The 15,586-nt window shown below is 38.9% G+C and overlaps 2 protein-coding genes across 2 annotated transcripts in view; both read left to right on the top strand.

The window, feature by feature from the left end:
- CHIC2 (cysteine rich hydrophobic domain 2) overlaps nucleotides 1–15,586 on the top strand; it is a 515,980-nt gene that overhangs the window by 314,243 nt on the left and 186,151 nt on the right. The window lies entirely within an intron of this gene.
- The window catches only part of SCFD2 (sec1 family domain containing 2), a 190,626-nt gene that overhangs the window by 5,301 nt on the left and 169,739 nt on the right, over nucleotides 1–15,586 (top strand). The window contains exon 2 of the mRNA XM_064653959.1: nucleotides 3,816–3,984. Coding sequence (XP_064510029.1) covers nucleotides 3,816–3,984 — 169 coding nt within the window. The remainder of the gene's footprint in view (nucleotides 1–3,815; nucleotides 3,985–15,586) is intronic.

A 15,586-nucleotide genomic window follows, 5' to 3' on the forward strand; every position in this document is an offset into this window, starting at 1 on the left:
CAGTACTGCAGGTCCGAGTACAGCCTTTGCTGTGGCATGGTTTGTAAAGATTTGGCTATCATAGAATAGGCACACAAATTTTTATAACAGGTTTCTATATGCTTAAGATCTCCAACTTGTTATAGAGGCTTTACACAGATAATCAAATAAATGGAATGAGTTTTCCCTGTTTAAAGAAAACTGCGGATGACTAGGTCAGTGCAGGACACCTAGAAATTACACAAACCTTGAACAGATGCTTAAGTGTTTTTTATCTCCAAATTTGCTGCTCTTTACATATGTTGCAATACCTGTCTGTGAGGAATGGGGAAGCTATCATATTTTTATGGCAGTACTCTGATGCTGCTGTGCTTGGTTGCAGACTTCTGTGCTCCTACTGCTGGACTGCAAATTGTATTTTTGGAGGAGGGAAGAGTTGGAGTGCTTTTTTATTGATTGTTGTAAGATTCAGTAGTCAGCATAGTGGGACGGGTAATGACTACTTTGATGTTCTTTCATGTGTATGAAGGAGAATGTAGAATCTGTCTTTTGGCAAGGTAGAAGGGTGCTCTAGTTTGCCTTTAATGCTGCACAATGGTTCCTGGGAACATATAGACTGCTTTCCAGCACTGGTTAGCAAAGTCATCTTAAACTAACACTGGATTAAAGAATATGTCAAAACATTGATAAGGAACTGGAGTCTCAAATATCTATCTTCTTTCAAGGCAATAGGTGTGAGCATTTCTGCCTTCTGATATTTTAAACTATTCTCGCAGAGGTGATGTATTGCTTAAGAAAGTTGCATCAGAGGAATTGTCCCACTAGACTTCTTTATTGTAAAATCTTCCTAGTGATGATCTTATTCAGAAAAGCATTGGGTGAGTGTACAGTGTTGAAACATCATGAAAACTGGGATGGGTTGGTCCTTGTATCTTTCCATAATTACCCATCCTGAACTAGTCTGTAAAGCAGGTAAAACAGCAGACGTTAAAAAAACTTGATAGTAGGCTAAGATATGCCTTGCATACTGTTACAGTGCACACTGTATTGAAACTTTCTTTGAAGGAAAAGCCCCCAGTAGAAATTAGCTGCATTAGTTGTTAGCTAATGAGCAATGCCTTTGTAGCAGAACTGCTTTCTAAATCAAACTCCTCATGTTTAGCAACTGACTTCAGAGTCTTCCCATTGCCCAAGCTCTCATGTTACTTATGTGGTATGCAGTTGTTCCTTAAATGTGCTATTTTTTTGGTTTGGTTTGGTTTTGAACCAGTCAGTAGAGCTAGTATGAGAACATAAGAATTGGAACACAAGTGGTATGACATGGGGCTCATAATGAGCTTAGGAAAATATTTTCTAGTATTCCTGTCAGTGATGCCTTTCTGGGGGAAGCAGTGAGTGCAGTTAATGAGTTCCTGGCTGCTGTTGTAGAATTGGTTGGTCAACTTTGCCAATTGTGCCAGCTACAACTTATCTGAAATGTCACATATTTCAGTTTGTAACTCTTAATGAGAAGAAAAAGTGAAATTAGAACAGCATGATACAAAAGATTTCCTGTATCCTGAAGGCTGATGTTGCCTGTCATGAAGAATCCTATTTTGCAGTGGTCAGATAACTTCTCCATGTCACTTTAATGCCTGATCTGTTTGCACATTGTCAACATTAAAAAGCATCACTTGCCTTGAGTGCTGGTGGTCATGAGAAGCTGCTGAGTGACTGTCCTCTGAAGTGACGAGCAGAGAGGATAGAAACCAGTCCCATGCACCCTGCTGAAGTCACAGTGCAATTGGAAAGTGACTCCCTGTGATTTCCTGTCCTGATCTTTTGAGTTTTGACTGTCTTTTCAGTCTTGATTAATTGGTGTATTTGGTCAGGGGTGACAGTGATTTTTAAAACCTCCAGGAGATGTTTTATGATTTATTTGATGATTAAAAATTTATTTTACTACCGAGGAGTATCGGTTGTGGGAAAGAGACTGAATCAACTTGAGTATGCTGTGAATTCCCTATATGCCAGGAAGAAAGGAGGAATGTTAATAATTAATGTGGTTTCATTTGCATTCAAGGTGTTTCTAGTTTATCCAAATGTCTTATGTAACTAAATGTTGCTTGGATGCAGCATGTATGGAGAGATAGACATTGCTTCCAGCATGTGGGGGTGGAGGTTCGGATGGTTACTGTTTGTTTTCCCTGTGTAACTTGGTGAGTGTTGCCGTGTGGCATACAAGTGACTGACCTGGTAAGAAGAATGTAGGGATTTTAGAGAGCAAGATGGCTTAGGAAGTCACAAAGACAACACAACTCATTTCATCTGTACTTCAGTGATCTAAATCTGGCTGGGGATGGCAGAGAAGAAAGTTGTCATTCTGTGACTGTTCACTGAGTCTTTGGTGACATAAATAGTAATCCAGCTGAGCGTTTAGGTGCCCACACTGCGGTACCACCACATGCTGAACACGTGTGCCTTTCTTGCCGTCCGTGGATAAAGGCATTGCCAGCACAGAGTTTGACTTTATTTTTCTCCTCCTTTTTCATCCTTGCTTCTATTTTCAACTTCTTCTACAATTCACAATAGTGGATAAACCATGGAAAACCATGTTTTACAGCATGGATACCTGGTTGCTGTAGAATCACTGGAGACAGTCTTCTGCTTATTCAAGAGCAGTTAATAATCTGACGTTATAAATATTTTTGATGTAAGTGCCTTGTTTGAATTTATGGAGCATGCCAAGCTACTTCAGCTGTTGTAACAGACCTCCTCTGCCTTTGGAAACTATGAAAAGATAAAAGCAGATAGGGTGCCATGCGGATGGACTTCGATGGAGTGGGACAGTAGCCTGAAAGATCTTTCTCCTGCTGCTCAGTGGTGCTTCAGAAGTTCCTGTTTTTCTGTTTAAAGCCAGAACAATACTAAGCTCAGCACTGCTGTCCAGCCTTGTGTTGATGGCTGAACTGTAGATTAAGTGGCAGAATACAAAGACCTTCAACTTGTCTCTGACCTAAAGGCAATAAGGTTTCTGGTCCCCCTCTCTTGACTTTTTTATCTGTAGTGTGTGTCATGTTTTTCTGCTTTAACTTGGCTCACAGTCGTCCTAACATTTTATAAGTTGGTTGTAGCACCTGTGTTGAGTTCATGAATGGAAAAAAAAGCATGTGTGTTTGAAATCAGGAAAATTGGAGAAAACATGCCAGCTGGAATTCAGAGTTTCTCTTGGAACATGGCCAGATTGACAATGTATACTCTGTAACTTGGGTTGGTTTAGTTATTTCATGTTTGTTTCACCCGAGCTGCCCTCAGTCCATATAGAAGTGATGATCTTGATGGTGACATGCCATTGGTAATTGTTTATTTTAATATCAGGCTAGCCTGTCTGGGTAGCTATTTATGCAACTTGCAAACATTTCATTTAAGCACAGAACTATTAGTTTAGGTAGAAAAGTATAGTGTGCATATAGTGTATATATAAATGTTTGACTGCTTGTTTTAGTAACTATTGCAAATATTATCTAACAGCTCCTTAGGCAAAGAAAAATGTTTTTCATGTCTAAGTGCAAAATCAGTGAATATCTAACAGCTGTAAAACTAAGTCTAGTTTGTGCTTTTTAAATTAATTCTTCTGAAATAAGTGCTTTTAACTTCACACATTCCAGAAACGAATTTCACTTTTGTAGCAAAATATCTTTGAAAAGGTAAGCGTGGTTCTTGATGTTATGAATACCAGCATTGTTCTCCCCAAAACGTGGTTATTATTTTGTTTTCAATTCCTTGTGTTTGATTGGGTTTTTTTCCTATTTATGCACCTAGTTTTTGGTTTGTTTGTTTGTTTGTTTTTTCCTCAGGAGCAGTTGGTCATCATGGTGACAATCTTGCAGAGAAGATACTTTCTGTGCTTCCCAAGCTTCCTGGCCACAAGACTGATGTGATGGTTAACATGGTGGAACTTACAGCACTGCAGTCTACAGATGAAACTTGCAGTATTATAGCACCTGGCTGCTTAGCACAACCAAAGTAAACATTCTTTTCTTATTTCTTTTTTTAAAATGTCAAATGTGTTTCTTATCTGTCTTTGAAAAAATGAACAAGAGAACAAGTCTTAAAAAACCAGCCTACCAAAATAAACAACCAAAAAAAAAAAAAAAACCCCCAAAAAAAAACCAAAAAAAAAAAACCAAACCAAAAAAGCCAGTCAGGCTTACAGCAAAACACCATCTGGTTGTAATTCTGCTGGAATGTAATTGTCTGTATGTGTGCATTAGGTGACCAGGCCAGATAAGACTTCCAAAAGTGGGAGAATCTCAAGACCTTTTAGATTTGGGTTGTTTAAATTTCTGTAGATTACTGTAGTACAAATCAGTACAGAATAAACACTAAGAATTTCCCTTGTGACATTTCTTTTTCTGCCTAAGTAACAGGTTATGCAAACAGGTAGGTCTTAATTGTGACTTCCTTTTCTCATAAGCCTGTTTATGATTATAGTGTGAGCTGCATGCTAAATTTTTGTTAGACTACCAGTTAATTTAAGGTTTTATTCCCATTTTTCAAGCACAGTACCTGTGGAGAAGGATAATAAAGCACAAATTTAGGTATACAGGCAACTTCATAAAGGCCTGATTTTAACTTAAACGAGAACAATCCAAAACCAGTAAGTTCGAACAATTGTATTTAGCTGTGTATAATCTGTAACTAAGACTTTACTAGCAAAGTGCATCAGATTTTATGTTTCACTTTCCACATTTAGTTGTCCAATCTGAAACTTTCCTGCAGCTTCTGTTATTATGCATAAACAGGAAAATACACCTGATTCTGGTTTCACTCCACAAAAAAATTTTGCTCAGTAGTGCTCTAGAAATTAATGAAGTGCAAAGGAGATTAAAAGTTCTTTCTCTTTTGCTATAATGTTCTCCTCATATGTTAGAAAATGGTTTTTCAAGATGGGCTATCTAATATAGTTTCTATTCTTCAGATTTGACTCCTTTTGGTGTTTCACACCTGCACTCTGCTCCTCTCCCCTCTCTCCTTCTCCCTGCCCCCCACTCTGCAAAGATTTCAGATTTCCACTGTGTCAACATTACACACATTATTTTCTGAGAGCCTCCGGATCCTTTGTCACCTTCCATCTCCCACACATGCTGTAACTGGGTCCAGTTTCTAGGTTTCATATTGTGTAACTCACTTCTTCTGCAGGAGTTGGAGAGGAAACATTTCCTCATAGAGGTGAACTCAGTGATAAGTTGCTACTGGGGTCACTAAATTAAATAAAATTTATTCTGGTTTTCTTCTCACTCTCTGCTTTTCAGCCGATCCCTGAAGTAGAAGTGAGATGTCCTTAAGATTTGTCTATGCAGCAAAATGAAGAGGTCGTTGTCCATGGTAGAACACTGTGGTAGCTGTTTGTGCTAAGTTTGAGTAGCTACCAGAAATAAAGAAAATTTTAACAGCATGAGCTAGGAAAAAAAATAGATATTTATTGCTCTGAGATTGTTGACCTATGCTATCACTCCATTGTTTTTTAACATTGACGAGACTAAAAGTAGTACTGGTATGCTTTCCCATGGTGAAATTATGATTTCAGTCATATATTCATGTTTTCAGGAATAACCAACAGAGTTTTATTGTGTTCTAAGGTGGCTAATAGTGTGTGTGTGTATATATATATATATATATGTATACAAAGGTTTGTTTGTATATTTACTGGGTCATGGGAAGGTGCCCTGTGTTAACAGTACATTTAGACTTAATATATTTTGTAAAGTCTTCTATGGACACAGCTGCTTAAAGAACAACAGGATTTGGCTACAAGATGCAAGTGTGGCAAATTTGGATGACAGCAGCTGATACCTGGTAGCAAAGCAGTGGTGCCATTACCATACCAGTCTATAACAGCTTCCCCAAAATACTCTCCATTTGCAAAGTCACGTTACAGAATTTGTTGCACTGGAAATTTTTAAGAACAGATTAGGCAAATACTGGTTTAAACGGGCTTAATCTTGCCTTGGAGCAGAGCAAAGGGACTAGATGGCCTTTGAAAATCTTTGTTGAGATAATTGTTCACAACTGAAGAAGAGTAGAAGGCCTTAAAATAGTCTCCAGATTCCAAAGAAAATGGCTCTGTGATGTTCAACCTGTGTTTTACTTTTTCTCCAACTATGTCATTAACAGGAACAGTTTATAGTTTAAAATAGGCATTTTCAAACTAGCTTAAGATTGTTGATGATGAGTACTAGAAACTGTAACAGTGGCTGAACACGTGGCTGAAGGTGGGTAGTTGTCATTTTGTCATTCTGTTCAACAGATCTGCATTCTCAGTGTTGGATTATAAACACCAACATTAATCGTCTTTGCTAGTGTAAAATGATTGTTCTTCTGAAGCACTGAAAGGGATTAAAAATTCCCACCAGTAAGTTTCTGTGTCAATTCTGTAAGAAATTCCATAGGATGCTCTCAATTCCTCATCAGCATGGTTATTGCCATTGGTAGCTGGCTCAGAAGTGTTACTTGTAATTGAAAACTTAAGTCTTGCTTGTAAATTTTCTCTTTACTCTGATTAGTGAACGTGCCGGCACCTTTCCCAGGAACAGGAGCAGTGACTTCAGTTACACCCAAGTGGAATGTGTGGGGCTCTTCTACATGAATTTTTGTGATCAGACTGTGGCATTTCAAAGTCAAATATTCAGAATATTTTTATAATGTTTTCATTGTTTTCTCTCAAGTAGTATTTGAGCATGCTTTGGTGAGGGGGGAGAGAGAGACGGAGAGAGAGAGAGAGAGTCTAGTCCTTCCACACAGCTTACTATATTTAACTTTTCTTGTGGAATGCCACTCCAGCAGAAACATCTGGGCTCAGTTAACAGAGTTAGCAAACAGAATTAATGAATAATTTATGATTGATGTGGTGAAATAAAGCAGGGTTCTTTTCTAAAATCTAAGGAAATAATGGGCTTTTTTAAAGATTTAGATGAAAATGTAAATGCCATATGCTGCTGGAGTTACTGTACTTTGAAGGTGTTCTCTTTGTGAGGAAGGGAGTTTCTTAAAAGAAAAAACATTCTAGAGTTCTTTGTTTTATTAGTCTTATTAGCCTCAAAAATCTCACAGAGTAATTGTTTGTCCTGCTGTAGTCACTGAGATGTTGCTGTTCCAGTGTGAATGTCAGTAGAGTTATGCTCTTTGAGAATTGTGTCAACATATTTTATTCATTTTTATATACAGATGGATGTATGTAACAGAGAAGAAACAGGTCATAGACATTAATTTAAAGACATCCACTCCTAATCAGAACTGTTGATTTCTGATTTAGAAAAGCAGTAGCCATCCTGTCCTTTTAAACAAATGACAGTGAAGAAGTGAAATCTTAATTGTAGAGGTGATTTGAAAAAATTAATTACAGTTCTCTTGCTGGTCTTTGTATTTTGGTAACCCACACAGAATTTTTGGGGAAATTCTTCCAAGTTTCAGCTTCTGATTTTAAGCCTACATGTAGTGGCTTTTAGGAGTTGTCTGCTTGGATGAACATCAAGCTCTGTGTATTTGTGAGCAATCCATCCTGTACATTTGATAACAGTTTGGTCACGTTTGTTTGTCAAAGCACCTATCTTGTGTTTTTCAGACTGTTTTTTTAGCATGTGGGAACATCCTGCTGTCAGTAATGAGTTTATCTTGATGGAAGTTTATAATTTTCATCTCTTACAAGGTGGGAACTGAGGTGCGTGGAGGCCCCATGGCTCCCTAAAGCCCCAAATTAAGGTTCAGATGCTTGAATCCTGGCCACAGGTCTGTGGTGTATGGGAACAAGAAATAAAGGGTTAAATGACACCATGGGCAACTGAATATCTGTGTTTTCTCTTTTTTTAATCTGCTCTTCTATTACCCAGGAACACTTTTGATGTGCTCTGCTATTTTGCTGAATAAACTGAATATTTAATTCCCTTATGCACATTTCAAGAACTTGCTGAATAGAGATTTCTAACCTGTTTTTCCACTCTTGCAGAAAGCACTGATATGCAGGCCAAGTGTTTGAGACACAGCACCCCCAAAATATTTCCTTATGTCTTTGTGTGAGGGGTGGAAAAGTAGATGTTCTGGGGGTAGTTGATTAAAAATTAGGACATTCCTGAAGATGGAATGGTAAAATTTCAGTGTCTGATGTTAAGGGCAGTTGCAAATACATGCTTCTCCCAGTCCTCCTTAGTTCTGAGGTTGTTATTCATGTTTTAGACCAATTAGTACTTTTAACAAATGCTACAGTCTGGATGGAGAAAAAAGCCCTATTCAGCTGCACCTCTGCATTTGGGCATAGTGTGATGATGCAGTGCTCTTCTGGTGCAGGTGGGACTTGGACAATCCTGAGAGTAAAGGAAGGCCATGAGGTGAGGGGACTTGTATTACAGTCCTGGTTCTGCCGTCAGCTTGCAGTGTGATCTTGGACGGGTCACTTAATTTCTTTCTGTGTCTGATTCCTCTTGTAGTCCTTTTCTGAGGAACTTGATTTTTAAACCAGTAAAACAGGGAGTTGCTCAGGAAGTTTGAAGACTGCAAGGCAGAAAACTCCTCCTAGGGGTTCTGATCTTTGAAAGGGTACAAGTAACAATGCAAATGAACACAAGGAGAGTTAGGGTGTCAGAACAAAGGCAGGATCTCCGTGTCCTTTCTTTGGTACCATGTCCCTCCCACTCCTATGAGGAGTGCTTTGTTGCAGTGGGAAAGGGAGACAGTTTTGAATTGTACTGCCCTAGCCTCCTTTCCTGTGAAATGATGGAACAGCAGTTCCAGGGCTCTCTGTTACACACAGTGCCGTATTCTTTGAACAATCAAATGTATGATGTGAATTTCAAATGAAAGATTTTTTTGTGCTTGTATGGCAAAGAAAAGAGCAACAAGAATTAGAACTGAAGAGGACATTAAAGTCTCCCTTAAAGCTGGGACATAGACTTTTTTTGAATGGTTGATTCTATTCTCTTGGAGTTTTTTTGTTTAGTTGTTTTTTTAACCAGGCAACAAGCATCTGAAGGATATTTTTTCTTTAACAGTGAATTAATTACAAGCTAAGCTTTGTGAGGATGGTTCTTGGATCTCTTTCATATTTTCAATTCTTTTTAAAGTATTTCCTTTATGTCGGCTGTAGATATTAATTAGAAAAAAACCCGCAACTTTTTTTTGCATGCATGAGTTTATAAAAGCTTGTTATAAGAAGGTAATTTGAGACAGTGTTATTCTTGAATGAGCTGAAAATTTATGGCAGAAATTAGAGTACTTTTTCTTTCTGGAATGTTAATATTAAAGAGGAAACATTAATACCACAGTAAGAAAATCCAGATGTCACGACTATATTCCTTCATATCCATTTTGAGACTTGCAGAGGAGGAAGGGTAACCTAAAACAGTGGATGGCAAGGCTCTTTCTGACTGTAGAGCAATGGCTGTGCCCTGAAAACCTCTTTTGGATGTGCCCTGGTGCGTTGGTGGTGGTTCAGCAGCAGCGGGATGCTGCCTGCACGGGGCTCCCTGCCTGTCGCTGCGTCTGGGGTGCTCCTCGATCTTTTCCGCTGCTGGACACTTCCCCCTGCTGGGAGCTGCGCGCTCCTGCTCTCCCAGGACCCGGCCTCCTGCCTCTTCTGCTGTCCTGTGCTGAACTCGGCTTTAAACCTAAACTCAACCTCCCAAGACATAAAAAAGCCCAGCCAACCAAAAAAGTCACTACCCATGCAGCTTTTTCCTATCTACCTTTCTGTACAAGGTGAGCAGCACTTTTATGGAGAAAAGGAGATCTTAACTGCAGAATTTATGAAAAGCAGACATCGCGTTGCATTAAATAAAACTGAAACTTACTTTCACCAATGACAGGTGAAATTGCAGCTCAGCCCTGTGCTTCTAGGACTCCTGTTGTGCTAATAAAGTCCATTTACAGGGAGATGAATTGCGCTTTAGAGGGTTTTTATGTTGGTACCTTTTGCCTTTTCAGCAATCCAGCCAGGAGATGTTTCACTAAGTGGTAAACGCCCCACGTAGGAATGCCCCAAACACAGTATTCCCCACTGCCATCATGCTCCTGGACTAGCAGCCTTCTTGCTCACCACTTTTATTTTAGTCATAGAGGCTTAGAGTGCAGTCCTGAATCGAGGCCCATTCAGTTTCCTCATTGTTTGAAATTTCTCAAGGCATCTTCTTGTCGGGAATAACAACCCTGGCTGCATCAGCTTCTGGGGTTTGTCAGTGAAGACAAGCTTTCCAGGAGACACTTTCTGCTCAGTTTCAAACCAGCCTGAATCAAGTGAACGTAATTGACTGTTGCCACAGGACGAGATGAACAAGCTGATAAGATTTATTATATCTTACAATAAATGTGTGTATATGCTCAGGTCTTTTCAACATGGGACCTCCTTGAAATGGAAAAAAAAGAAGAGGTGAGAGGGGTGTGCTGAGAGTGGAAAATTCTGGAAAGAGGTCAAGACCTCTAGCTTGCCTGTGCTGTGTAACATACAACATTGCTAGAAGACCTTGGTGCTGCTCTGCAAAATCCCAGTTTGTTGCAGTAGTAGGTTTGCTGAAGTAACTGACAGAGGAATCTCATGAGGATTTTTCATCTGACCATTCTCCTACCTAATAGGTGCCATATTTTTGTCAATCGCCTGTTATGACAGAGCTCAGAAACCTTAGAAGTTGTCTTCTAGATAAGGTGAAGATTGAAGCTTATTTTCCTTGAGATAAAGAATGAATTGGGCTGACAAGCTCTCGGCATCAGCTGAACGATTCTTCCTTATCTATGCCTCTCAGCCTACAGAAAGGCCTTCTGGGGGTTGTGGGAAGCTGGACTGTTCAAGATTTTGTTCCTTGTGCTTTGAGGACCTCTAACTGCCCTGTTTGTCTGGGCTATCCAGGCTTAGTAATGAAAGTGTTCAGACAGAATTCAGATTTTTTTCCTTGGCCCTCTGACACTATCATAGCCATCCTCAGAGTACAAGGTTCAAGAAGTTTCAGATACTGTTGCTTGTAGAATCAGCTAGGTGAAAATGGCTGAATCAGAACCTTTCAAGCTTAACTTTTTGAAGACATATTCTTAGTTCTTCTGAAGAAGGACTCCCTGTATTTATATTATTCTCAATATAATCTCTATTTGAGTTCTACCATTAAGTCCCAAATTTCTGACTTTCCTTTATCCATGGAAAGACACAATAAATTTGAGTGTTACCCAGAAGTTGTCCAGCCGTCAAAAGGTCTCTGAGTATGCATCTGCTTAGCAGAGCTAGGTGACTTAATGCCTATAAAGAAATTCAGTGAGTACAATCCCTCAGCTAGTTTATTGTCTAATTGTTCCTTTGTTAGAATTGTGCTTTGTTCTGCAGGTACATTCCTTGCAAGATATAAAGAAGGACAACCCTCTTTCTGATTAACTATCAGAAACAGTAACACTGATGTCTGCAGTCAGGACAGAAAAATCTTTATGTTGCTTAGGGGTGATGGTTTTTTGGCTGTCTGCAGCATTTCTTTTAAAACTGACATCGCTTTTTTGTTCCCTTAATGCCTTTGTTTGTGAATTTTGTGAGTTTCTTGTAAGTTAGCAAACTGCTTTTCTTTTGGTGTGGCCACTGCATTTTCCTGCAGATGTATTCAGAGCTCAATAGCAGCATAAAAGTCTGTTTAAGGAGACTTTATGATTCTCTAAAGTGAGCTCTGATCTTTCTTGTGTTATAGTAGGATCTCCCAGCGACTATTGCTTTGGCTGACTTTGTGAGATTTTTCTTAGACTTGCTCTTACTCTGCTTGGCCAACTGCCTTCAAGTTTGCCTCCTCAATGACCCCAACAGCGAGGTTTGAAAATGCAGTGGTCATGGCTAGGCTTCGCGAACGAAGATTTGGAAGTGATCAAATGCAGTGATATGCATTGGCCTTATTACATACTGCAGAATTTCTCATTTGCTGTTCAGTCGGAGTGGCAGAACAGAGAGTGACTGAGTGACCTGGGGGGGTGTTTTGGTTTATCATTCTTATACTATAAAGTAAGCCTGTATCTTACAACAGAGAAAAATGTACCGTAATAGACTGATGAGAAGAACAAATGACAGCTGGTCATTTGGATGACGAAGTAATGTTTGGGAAGGAAATGGTATTATCTGTTGGCAACAGGTTTGGTTGTAAGTTTTGACTATATGATTGGGGTTATTTCTTGATTCCAGACATAATATGAAACAGGAATCAAAGCTTAGGCAGGCTGAAATTAGTATGAAGTGAGCTATTTACCTGTCAGAGCTTAAAGATGCTTTTACTCTGGAAAGTAGACAGAATCTGTGCATACTGAAATACTTTGCTTTTGTACAGATAAATGCTTATGTGACAGTTGAGTTTAATTTTTTATGACTATTGATTTTTTTTTTTTTATAATTGAGCCAAAAATCCAGCATCCTCTTCTGTTATTTAGCATGGCTAAGTAATATTTAGCATGACTTCCGTTATTTAGATGGCAGATCTTTTGGAATCTAATTCATAATGCCTAGCTCTGGTCCTCACCTCTCTAATGGGTATTGCTACTTTATAGCTGCTCAGAGTTTCAAAAGGGGTTGTGAAAATTGACCAAACCACACCAGTTTTTATGCCCTGATGAACTGCAGCCCCCAAAACAGACCACCTGTGGGCACTGGATGACCGTGCTACACCAAGTATTACTTAATTTGCATAGATTGTGAATATATTTTCTAAAATTATCTTCAATTGGTAAAGATTCCCATCCTCTGTAGGAGAGAAAAGTCTTATGACCAAACTAATTCTCCCCACAACTGTACTAATTTTTTAAATAAGCAACCAGAAAAAGAAATCCATATTGAGCAATTTTCAGTTACTGGAAACGGCCGCAGAACATGTGCTGAACGTGTATGCTCCATGTGGATGCTCAGGCTCCAGTTGCCCCTTAAAGAAGGGAAATTAACCTTCACAGAAAAAGCTACAGTTCTTATTAATGACAGGGGAATATGCTGTGGCTTCAAACACTTCTTTGCACAGGTTGGAAAATTGGTTTGGTGGTAAGAAGGGTATGTGGAGAATTAGACAGCACCCAACACACTGCTTATAGAATCCCTTCTTAGGAGGAGGATGCAGAGTTAATATCATATGACTACAAAAAGTGACTGAAAATCCAGAGATTTTGGATTAGAACAAAATTCTGCTCTCCTTACTCATTCTGTGGCAGGCAGAAGTGTATCAGGAAGGGCTTGTGAGAAGATATCCAGAACACAAGATAAATATATGCAATGTAGACAGAAGTCCTTATCTCGTTCTCTATGACAGATCAACCAGAGTATGGAAATGGTTATAAAAATGAAAGCCTGAGGTTGAAGCTTTATTCTTTTTGAATAGATGTCAGTTTGGACAGCTAGAATTGTCCATATTAGGTTTGCATGAGATCTGAGGAAGCTAGGGCTCTAGGTTTGAATTGAAACATGACAAATATGCTACTTTGAAGTACCAGAGGGGAATAATGAAGATACACAGGACCAAGCCCTCAAATTCATCTAAGTTTCACCAACATGATAGCAGAGAATCTGGCCCTGCATGTTCAAACAACTCGTCTTTAGGATGTAAAGTCTGCTTCAGATTAATTTTTTTTTTTTACTATTTATTTTGGATCTCCAAGTATCTACTTTAATACTTGTTCTCAACTCATAAAGAGAGTATCTTCGTTTTAACTAGTTATGCTGTAAGACTTCCTAAACAATGATTTTTGTGGTAACTGAGTCATTTATGGAAAGGTCTGTCTTTCCATCTGTGAGAAAGATGTATTTTTGTACATTAAGCCCTCAAAATGGCTTAGTGAAGAGGTTGCATTGGTTACTCAAGGCTTTAGGTAAGCAAGTGAGGGAGAGAGGTCAAAGTCAAAGGAGACTACCAAAAAGTGGCCTTGTAAATCAAAAACATTGAGGAGAGGGAATTCCTGGCATTCCATGGTATCTGGTTATATTTTCTTACATTTCTCTAATAAGAAAAACACACTTCAGATGTGTTCTTGGTGAATGTTTTCACTTGTCTCATCTATCTATGCTGCCAAATGCGACTCAAAATATATTGGTCTTACATGCCTCAAGAACATCTACTGGATAGCTAACTAGTGCATCTGTAAAAGTGAACTTGGCACTCCAATGCAATCCCTGAATGTAGATTCAATTGTCAGCACCTCATTACTAACTGCTCTTTCCCTGGAATCATTTTTATTAAAATAAACTTATGCAATAGCTTTAAAACACAGAGTAGAATGCTGTAATGTAACCTATTGTGTTACATGTAATGTTCTTAAGTAATATGTTTGTTGTAAGGATCAGACTTTACTTTTCATATAAATCATTGCTTTGTCCAAAAACGAAATTAAAATTCTGGACAAGTAGCTCTTTAATATACTGTCTTTTTAAAGAGCTGCTTGACAAGAATTTTGCTATACCTAGTAGTGTACAAAATCCTACTCAGAAGCTTTCAGTTAATTTGATACGTACAGTAACTCAGTCTGGCATTCTGCATAAGATATACTGCAGCTTGTAGGAATGAAACATTTTACTGAACCATTTTGTTGGCCTAAAAGGCAGCCAGTTGAAACTCAGACAGGACTAAGTGATGGTTATGAATATGAGAAAGTTTTAGGAAATTATTTGCATGCACTTTTTTCCTTCACCCCTGCACGATTTGGCCAGCTGTTAGAGGAGCAAGAGTGGATTTTGGGGCAATGCTGGAATGATGGGCTGCTTTATTAGTGACCAAGAGGGCTAAGAAGGTTGTGACGTATCTGGAAAGCCTTTCAGCATCAAACCTTCTCTTTATTTTGTGAAGTAGTGTATATCCACATCTGCTAATTGGAAAACAGAGTGGGTCAGGTCGCAATAAGCAATTCCACTTCTGAAAGTAGAAAGAATTTCACTTTTCAGTGATTTTTCTTTTGTTTGTCTTGAAGGAAGCAAACTGGCTTCAGCATTCATCTGGATGCTCAGTTGGTTTGTTTCTGGCAGTCCTCCAATTGCTGAGGTGTGCTTGGCTGTTTATCTGGATCAGCCTGCTTTTAATTGTTGCTCTGGGGTCTAAAGATTAGGTGCCACTTTTGGTTTTGAATGGTGGTGGACAGCTGGAATAACCTTTTTTTTTTTTTTAACTACATGACAATGAATCCACATGCTATTCAAGGCTATACATCTTACCTTTCTACAGGAGAGACCCTTTGGAAAAACCTTTGAAGACTTCCAAAGAGTGTGTTATGGTTGTGGGGGTGGGCATACAAGAGAAGAAGAGGAAGAAGCACTCCTAGACCTGGTCCCATGCTGAGTCAATACAGTCCTGCATACCTGTCAAGAAGTGACAACACTACCATGTATTTGGAGCTGAAACTTGTTTTTCCAAGTCCAAGTATGATGTGTAGCTATCCACAGTGTCCCAGTATCACCATAATTGTTTAAGATCCCCATTAGTACTACTGCTTGAATAATGGAAAAGTGTTAGGGTACCTGAATGTTCTGTGACCTGTAATAAAGGCTCTTCCACAGAGATGACTGCTGTGAACCTGTTGCAGAAGGGAGGCAACCTTACCAGGGGACTAATAGTTGAAAATTCTAATAGTATGTATTATATGTTTTGAAATAACATAATGT

The sequence above is a fragment of the Pseudopipra pipra genome, chromosome 4 (assembly GCF_036250125.1).
Source record: "Pseudopipra pipra isolate bDixPip1 chromosome 4, bDixPip1.hap1, whole genome shotgun sequence".
NCBI classification, from domain to species: domain Eukaryota; kingdom Metazoa; phylum Chordata; class Aves; order Passeriformes; family Pipridae; genus Pseudopipra; species Pseudopipra pipra.